Source organism: Dermacentor silvarum, chromosome 5 (assembly GCF_013339745.2).
Source record: "Dermacentor silvarum isolate Dsil-2018 chromosome 5, BIME_Dsil_1.4, whole genome shotgun sequence".
Classification (NCBI taxonomy): domain Eukaryota; kingdom Metazoa; phylum Arthropoda; class Arachnida; order Ixodida; family Ixodidae; genus Dermacentor; species Dermacentor silvarum.
The window spans coordinates 94219457-94229187 of record NC_051158.1 but is presented as its reverse complement, the minus strand read 5'-3'; the positions used below and the strand labels follow the sequence as shown (position 1 = coordinate 94229187).

The following is a 9731-nucleotide window of genomic DNA, read 5'->3' as shown; positions in this document are numbered from 1 at the left end:
ATGTTCCTCCTGATGACCATCGATCGCTTTTAGGGAAGCTCTCTTCGAGGGCCAAGCGAGGATGTGCCCGTCGAGCCTTTATAGCCTTCGGTGTTTCGTGTCTTCTTTCTGGTCTGCTTCGCACGCCCCCTATACCCTCATCACGGGACGCCGCGCCAGGCTATGACCGTGCTGCGTGCACCGTCCACAGCCGAACTCTTGTTCTCCTTCCTCCGTTGTTTCGGTCGCCCGAACAAGCGCGCCCCAACTTTTTGTTCCGGGTCGTTGTCTTCCCTCGCCAACCCCTCTGCGTCCGGACGAGCAGGCGTCGTCGTCGTCGTTGTGTGGTCTCCTTCCGGTGGTGACAGTTTGCTCGCCGTTCTTCTTGCCCCGGTTTCCGGTCGCCGTGTCCTTTGTGCTCGCATCTCGGCGCATATAATAGTGAAGAGGGGTAATGTCAACGCAGAGTTAATGGTAGCCCGTGCGGCGCGCCGTATCTTCATAATGGCTACATAATGCATTAAATGACGTCGAATTGTTAAATACCTGCAGTATACGGTCTTTCACCGCTCTTTCGCCCTGTATAGACGCCACCAGAGCTATCCAAGACCGGTATAATGTAGGTCTAAGGATTCATATCGCTTTATTCTATTTCTTTGACAACAGGCGCGGCACAGCGCTCTCAGACCTCTGACGAAGCCCGAAGTGGAATAGAATTGGAATAGAATCGTTATGCATTGTTCCCGGCCCAAGTCAGCAAACTTAGTTAATCATATATGTCGGGCTAAATGCTATAGATGGCTTGCACTGACGTCATTGTAGCCGCCATGTTGGTGCACCGGCACGATGATAAGCTGGGTCCGTAACGTCACGTGAAAGCTTTCAATAAGATGGATTTGATTGAAGTGCTCGTAGTCGCCATGTTGGTGCACCGACACGGTGATAAGGTGGGTGCGTGACGTCACGCGAAAGCTATTAATACCCAGATGCTGCCGCGGTGTGTTCGTTTGTACTGCGTAATTCACCAGCTGCAGCTTTCGGAAAATGTTCGAGACCGTGCCCATGCAGAGCCGATGTGAGCTCCCTATAATAAGAGCGGTCTCCGAACTCGCGATTGAAATGAATACTGACCTAGTCGGTCACAGCATTTGAGCACCGTATGGATGGATAGATGAAGGGATTTGATCACTGTGCCCTTTGAAACTAAATGGCGGCTGGTGCCGGCCATCGAGCTTATTTGTTTTTTTAAGATAGCATTTTGCAACGATAAAGTCATCATTGTCGTTCTGGGCCTTGGTCTATTATACTGTGTTGCCTCTATTACCACAGATCATTGTCATTGCAGTGAAAGCTGCTGTATGCTGCTCTTGTACGCACCGGTGGCAAGAGATTTGCTTATCGGGAACCTTTGAATGCAACATAACCTTGTACCAGTCGCGCTGGTATGAAAGGATGACGGCATCTCGGCGACTCGACGGATGCTTCCGGCAGCGCCCGTCGCTTTGGCCTCGCAAAAAGCCTCACGCGGGCGATACTAGGGGACCGACCCGACGTCCTGCCATCCGCCGGCGCTCGCACGGCACCGGAGAGCGTTCTCCTTGCGTCGACCCCGAAAGACGTTCACTCCGTGATACGATAGCCACTACGTGTGCCGGCAACGATTGATTGACGCGGTCCTCCCGTACGCCTGCCTCTCCGAGCGTGCTGTTACGAGCTGAGCGTTCGTGGCCGGCTCCATGGCTTCGTTCGCAAGCACATATGCGCACTTCCTGTGTAGATGACGAGGGGGGAAACGTTCGTATATACGGTGACGGCGTGCATACATGTATGCATCGCCCCGTAGGCGTCAAACTGCAGGATGTGCGTCTGGGGAAAAAAAAAAACAAAGAAGAGCCGGAGAAGAAGCGGGCGACACGGACGGAAGGCGGCGGCTCGTGGCTGCATCGCTGACGGGCAAGCGACCTCGAGCGTGGATTCGTGACTGGGCGTCGTCGTCGCATGCTTGTAGTTTGGAAGAGGCCATCGGCGCCCGATGCCGTGGTTCCTCGGGGACAGCCTTCTTCGTGACGAGGCCTTTTGTCGAGGACGATCGTGAGAGGTGTCGTCTGCTGTACGCGGCACCGCCAAAGAGCGAAGCAGACGAAAACAAAAACAAAAAGGCGATACGCGTGTGGTCTATCGCTTCTTCCGGGGCCGCGGATGAGTCTGTTGTGATGAATGTTTTCTTTCAACCGTTCGAGTTCCGAAAGACGCTCGGAGCCTGCGGTTCATAATGCGTCCTCCGTGGAGAAAAAAAATAAAATAAAAAATAAAAGTACGTAAGCGACTAAGCGCAATGTCACGTCGCTTTGTGGGCGTGCAAGATAACTACCCCATCGAGTGCCGGGCGCTCACAAGAACGTGCACTATTCGTCTGCCAACTCCCACAGATACAGCTACGGCAACGAACTCTAAATAGAAATACTAGAAAGGTAAATTATTACACTTGTGGGATACCAAAAATGGTCAGTCTCGCCTTTAGCTGAACGAAAAGCGAAAGATCGACGCGTGGCAACTCCACCTCCAAACACTTGCACTATCTCCCCCCATTGTTCTTTACCAATGAGAAATGATTGTTTTTCTTTGGAAAGTAAGCAATAATTCAGGATTTGAGTTTTTATTGACTGCTTCTGCCCAAGATAGACCCAAATTTGCCAAAGATAAAGTGCAATCTATATCGTTATTGCTCTGACGTCACCAGCAACGCGGTTTGAGTGCGAAATTAGAAAAGAGAGAAAAAAAAAAAAAGCCGAAGTTCTTGCTTTATCCGCCGACACTCAAGCGCTCTCCGCCGAGTGAATGCAGATAGTGATTCGAAAGAATCAGTCCGAGCTGATTTGGCGTTTATCTACGTGGCCATTCAATCTTAACTCCTTACTTATTTCGCACCGCCTCACGCGCTTTCGGTGTCCGATAAAAAGAGACTGTGCGGATCTGTAGTATGCACTCGGAGCAAAGATTATCACCATGTGCCTTTGTGCAGTTAACGATAATGAAAGCTTGGGGTGGCGCGGACCATTTGGCAGCGAAAGCAGAAAGCATGATGATGCAAGGACTTACAAGAAAAGTGCCTGTCACCTATTTCACCTCCCTCTTTTGTCAGACGTCGGAAGAACCGGCTTTCGTGTAGGTTACTTCTCGTTGTTTGTTTATAAACTCGTTTAATGGCCGGGGCGAACAGCGATGCAGTTGAATAGGCGCAACCATAACGGTAACCGCAACCGATATGCCACTTGAACAGAATATGGGGAATATAATAGGTAAATATAATGAAGAAATAAAGGTGTGAAGTAGCTCGTGAGAAAAAAGCAGAGAGAGAAAATACGATAACGAACGCTGTCGTCTGCTATACGAGCGGTTCCAGACGAAGAAAAAGCCGAAGAGAAAAACGAAAACAGAAAGCAGCAGCGGTGGCGGCGGGTTATAGGTGAGGAGGGCATGCGCCAGTGACGTCATGGCCCTGACTCAGCGGCGGCGGGGGTCACCAGGCGGCTTGAAAACAAAAACGCGCGGCATCGCCTCCAGCAGGCGACCGTGAGCACCGACGCGAAACACGCGTGACGTCACGGCATGCGCGGCGGAGCATTGCCGGGAGTATGCTCCAGTTCTTCTTCCTTTTTTTTTTTTTTTTCGTGCCAGTGGTTGCGAAAGCTATCGCCGATGCATCTGCATAGCCAGCCTCCGGTTGCCTCACAAGGGGGTGCTGGAAGGCACGGCGGCGCGCGAGAAACCTCCTAGTTGCTAAAATGGCCCCGTTCCGGTTTTGCTGTTTGCTCTTTTTTCAGCTAAATTGTGAAACAAGAGATGAGTTCGAGAGACTGCTTTTTCCGTGAAGTTTTGCAAGCATTTACTCTGACTAGGAAAAGGCAGAAATAGGATGAAGCGTGCAAAATGCGCCGATCAAGTCGGTGCAGATGGAATCAGTTTGATTTATTGGTACCATTGAGCCTGGTGTCTGCAGATTAAAGCGAATTAGTGGTTAGCCTAGTTGGTTTGCGGTTATTTGGGTCACAGAAGTGCGCAGCGCACGCACAAAAAGGAAACGACAAACCCGAAAGTGTGAAATAGGCACTACAGGTGCTTTACTGATGCTCTTATATTGTGCAAGGTACTACATACGTCAGCAAGAAACATGATGGCGCAAAAAGCATATCGAAAGTAGCACACAGAACATGTTTATGTTTTATTGGGCTGTTTATTTATATTTTCTTTTAGGTTTTGTTGTGCTTTTTCTGCAGAGTAGCTTGCCATTCTACGTTTGATCTTGTAGACTCAAGTAATGTTTCTTGGTATAGCTCCTCAGCTCTGCATTTTGTGTTCTCGCAGCTGTCTCTTTTTCATAATTCTTTCGATTGTTTACTTGTTTTTGTTATTTGGTCCAAGAAATTGCTTTCTGCAAGCTAAGTTCACCTGGGGGGTTGCTTGGCTCCATATAAATACTTAGATATCTCGTGCACCACTTTTTCTTCACTGTGGTGTGCGGGTCATTCACAAGAGTAAAGATTTATGAAAAGCATAGCACAGATGTCTCAGGGTGTATAGCACACGCCTGTCTGCTCGCTTGCGAATGCTGCATCAACTTTCATTTAAAGTTCAAAGAAGACAAGTGCAAGAGCAAAGGAATTTAATTTGTGAAAGGACATGGCTCCTACCTTTCACAGTGGTGAAGACTCGTCAACCCATTTCTGGGAACAGTTTCTTGCGTGCTCTCGCATTGGAAAGTGGCGTTTGCTTTCATAACATAAGCTTTTATTGCTTTCAGCCAAGCTTCATGTTCTTTTTAAATGTGAAGCTTTCTTTATCAATGCGAGCAAGCCCCAGCATGTAAAGACCTGCACTGTGGGAGCGTGTGACATTTGCATTTCTGTCATGGGACCGAAGGGCATTCTCAAAGCCAAGAAGCACCTGTCTGCCAGGCAGGCACATGTAAAACGCGGTGTAAAACACATGTAAAACACATATATGCACGTTGCTGCGAAGCCAAATGATGCCAAGCTTCTGCAGTAGGAGAGGAATATGAGCGGTCCCTTGCGCACACTTGCAAATAAAGTAAAATTGCGGACACCATGTGTCTTTTGCGTAGCATTAAATTGAAATGTTTTAAGAAAGCATCGCTCACTGTAGACTTCAGCAAGTGTGTTGAAATTGTCACGTTGTGTTTGTTTGTTTTTTGCTATCTACCCAGCCGTGTAATGCGCGAGACAAGTGGCATACGAAGCCCTTTGCACATCTCGCACGTGCCGCTTTCTTTTTACTGCTTTCGCATTGGGAGTGTCAAAGTGGAAAAAAGTGTGTGTGTGTGTGTGTGCGTGCGCAACATTATGTTAATGCATTTCTCTCGCATTTACCGCTAAGCCGCCACTTAATTTTTGTTCTCTCTTCCCTGTGCAGAGCGGACAAGAGCGATGTGTTGACCGAAGACCTGATCCAGGCCGAGAAGAGGGTGGACAGCATCAAGCACACGTGTGCCAGCACCCACAAGCGCATCCTTTCCTGTCTGCACCATGTCTCTCTCGAGGACAACGAGAAGCTGCAGGTGAGTGCTCGGCTTTCTTGAAGCACGGCAGGTGGCACAGACAGCGATCGCTTCAAAACGTTTCTTTGCATAACAATCACTTTTGATCACTCTCAAATTTTACATAACATTTCAGCACCAGCAGACAAGGACAAAAAGGGAGACGTAAGACACCACGATAGGGCATCGTAATGTCTACGTCTCCCTTTTGTCCTTTTCTGCTGGTGCTAAAATGTTATCCAAGTTCGTTTATCTAAGGCGGCCGACATGTGGCATTACACCCTTTATTAATTACACAATAATAAGCATACTCAACACAATGCTTGCATTTCCCTCAGCTTAAAGAACAACCAAAACGAAATTTAGGACCATTAAAAAAAAAAAAAGCCACATTTGAGGCATTGTAAATACGAAGCTGCCACTGTGCAAAATTGTGCATTTCAGTTGGGAGTGGATGCATCACAGAAAGCTAGCAAACATTCAAGTCTTTGATATAGAAACCCAAAGAAATGCCGCCATTGCACTAGCTGGAAGTGACAGAACCTAGAACATCGATAACCAGTGCTCGCCTGAATGCCCAGGCAGCCAGGCATGACAGCAAGAACAGCACTCAAGCGGTGAATCCTATTCATTTACCACAATGTGACCGCATCATCTGCTAAAGTTCTATTTAATGGTTCCTAATTCAAATGATAGGCTGTCATAGCATTGTTGGGTTTGCCAAAGTTTGTTTGATTGCATATACTGACGGCTCGCTTAATACCAATTTAGCCGAAATGAAATTTCATTACAGTTGGCCTCTAATTTTGTGCACATGCCAATATCCCATAAGGAACCCCAAGGGCACCCATGTGCTTCATGGCGCTCCTGACTGGGAAGCAGCAGATGGGCAGTATACGCAAGCAAATGTGCACAGTGTGAATGAAAAATATTGGCGCTACATAAATGACCTTGTATAGGAGTACTGACATGACACTTTTGATTTTTCAATTTTTACATTAACTCTTTTGTTACTGCACCTACAGAAATCGATTAAACTTGATCGACAGTCTTTTGTATGCTTTGTTAAACACTTTTTCTACTAGCAACATCATGCACCGGCTGAAATGACGGCTGAACGTTAACTATTTGTCAAATTTAACACTTTTTGGCAGATTAGAACGTCTAGAAAAATAAACCTTCGACTGTATGTATTGTCGAAACTAGCCTCCAGTGCCACTAGCACTTCTTCAGTAAAAAGATGCCAAAATTTGCGCTTTGGTTGACTCGGCAACATAATTACTAAATGTCAGCAGCAGTGAAGACGCATAAGCTTTTCTCGGGTGGTCTAATTTTCCGATCCACTGTAGAGGTAGGCTGTTTTAACAATGTCTCAAACAACAGTAGATGCTCATGAGTGCATGTTATTTTGATAATTGTGTTCGTTCAATATCAAGTTCAAGTTTACTTTCCCCACCGAGGGTCGCTTTTTTCCTTCAGCACTTCGACAGCGTATGTACAAGCTATTGTGAACAATCCCTCCCGTCTTGTGGGGTTTTCACTCGCAGAAGAGCACACAGTCGATTTCAGACCGAGCGAAGCTTGACTTAGCTGTCTAATCGCTTACATTCTGAACACCATCTGTGCAAATGCCCTAATTCATTACTGTGCAGTATTGTGAAATGCTCCACATTACTGTACAGCACTGCACAGGAACTGAACAAGGCATGTGGAGGCTCCAGCGCCAGTTGAATGCACACAGGTCACCTTGCTTGCACAGAAAAGTTGATCGAGTGCAGTAATGACGTATGAGGAGGCTTCTGCATGCTCCCTGACCTGATAGCCAATGTTTCACGAGCCTAAAGAATCCAGTAAAAAAAAAAAAATCCAGGTGCCTGCTGCTACAAGTAAAAGCAAATGATCCCTGTACACTAGGAACTTACCCCTTTTCACATTTGCGGAGCTGCTGCCTCCCCGAATAGCATGGCTAGTGTTTACACAAACAAATCTTCATAATAATGTTTTTTGCATGATATGACTTACAAAAGTTGGGAAATAGGAACCAGGTGCATATTTGTATATTTCGGAAATTTTCTTACTCTGAGTACTTCCACTAAAAATAGCAAATTATTACTTTAGGTGCTTCATTGAAGTTTTACATAAGAATTGTCAAAAATCATCTCAGCAACTAGTCCTAATATACATCCATTCAAACTTCGAGTGACCAGGCTATAATTTTGTGTATTACAGTATCTGTTACGAGTGCTACTTCTTGAAGTAAAATACTAAACATAAGATCACCGAAAATGAGCACATTTCTAGCGGTAACGAAAGAGGTAAGTGAAGATCCAATCTCTGTAAACCTTAGAAAAAAGTTAGCCAGAAGCAGAGCGGTGCAAGCAATTTACTATAACACTTTTTGTCCAAACTAGTTGCGGTTTTGGTAACCAGGTGTGTGCTGGGGGGGGGGAGAGGAATGTGTGCATGATGGCTACATAGGCTCACTCCGTTCTTGCAGTAGCTGTGGCTTGCACGTGCGTGCGCATGTAGAATAATTGCGGACAGCACTTTTGTTTATTCCTTTATGAGCAACGTCATCGCACCTAGCCTTGCTGATACACGACGCCGGCAAGCATTCTTCTATGTCACGACATCACAATAATATCGACATTAGGTCCAGCATTTTGAGACCATCTTTAGTTATCAAATTAAAACATCATACAAGACTTTCCCAACCTCTGTACTTTCCTGAATATCGACCTTTTGTGTGCGACAAGCCTGTGTTAGAGTTCCTAAAATTTTGAAAATATGCGTAAGCACTCCTTTAGCCTTAGAAAGTGAGTGGTGTTATCTTCCTGCAAGGAGTCTGAGAAGCTCTAGATATATCCATCTTGAATGTATGCAAGAGCTGGTTTAATTTTGGGAAAGAAAACAAGTTCAGATATTGTCGATTCTTTTCCCAATTAATTCTTTCTGCCTTTCATCGTTGGCAAGCACAGTCCATGCTGTGCATCATTTTCGTCGGGATCAAAAACGTGGCAACAACTTTGTTGTATGCTGTTTTTGCTGAGATTGATTATCCAGCATGAAAGGAAATTAAAAGGATGACAAAAAAAAAGTGTGACAAAAAGTGCCCTCATGTTAATATCCGTAAAGAATTCAAGTGAAAGAAAAATGCAACTATTATGTCAGCTATTCAGTATCTCATTGCTGCTTGACAAATAAACGTCATGGTCTCTCACCTGTGCAAGTCGTTAGACATCTCTCGCTGATAAGAAATTGTTACGTATATGACGTACATGAATCATAGTGTGTTGGTAAACGAGATGTCCAGGCTGCTCCTCAAACGGCAAACCTTTCATTTTGACAAAGCTCCACAGTATAGTTCCATAATATTAGCTGAAATAATAGTAGTGTGACTCTATGCTTTATTACGCAGGTTACACTAGTTATATCTTTCCTGGCAGGTGTTACTAATGGCACCAAATTTTCACACTGCCCTTTAAATATTGGTGATGCGTTTCCCTTTCTATTGCGGTGTTATCAGTTCTGTTCCTGGTGATAGTGAGACAACTGTCTGTATACAATAAAACAAGCGTAACATTAAGTGTCCTCTTGCTTACTCACTCTAGGTGAGAAAAGATAAGATGAACTCAACGTTGGGGCCACCACTTTCGCAGGGAACAGAGGGCTTGTTTCGCAAAGCGGAGAATGATTATAGATAGGGGCAAAACTACTGTGTCACGACGTGCCTTCCTGGTTAAACATTTGTCAAAATGAGCCATTTTAGAAATGAGCTTGCCAACATAAAAAGGTATTTGGTCAGTGTCTTTCTGTTGTGACTGCACTTCAGTGACTGCACTTCAGCGACATCAGGTGATTGCTCTGCTACAGTTAACTACCACTCGCAAGTGTGTAGTAGTTGCAAAGACTCTCTGGCTGATCCCAACGCCACCAGATGGTGCCACCATTGGTGCCGATCATGCCTATGCCTCTGGTATTGCAGCATTCTGTAGGTGGTTATATATGCTTACAGACAATCTAAAACTGTTGACGGCAATCGTCATTCATATGGAATAAGTACAAATGGGCAGTCCTTCTTCTAGGTGGAGGTGGAAGATAACATTGCTAATGTTATTGAAAATATGTGCTTGACATAGTGGACATGTTCTTGTCGCCGGCTTTGTTTTAACCAGAAGCCAGGTACAGGTCACTGCCG

General features: G+C 45.6%; 1 protein-coding gene across 1 annotated transcript in view; it reads left to right on the top strand.

Annotated features, from left to right (window-relative positions):
* Nucleotides 1-9731, top strand: part of LOC119453622 (rho GTPase-activating protein 44-like) — a 128109-nt gene that overhangs the window by 85268 nt on the left and 33110 nt on the right. Inside the window, exon 2 of the mRNA XM_037715680.2 lies at nucleotides 5410-5554. Coding sequence (XP_037571608.1) covers nucleotides 5410-5554 — 145 coding nt within the window. The remainder of the gene's footprint in view (nucleotides 1-5409; nucleotides 5555-9731) is intronic.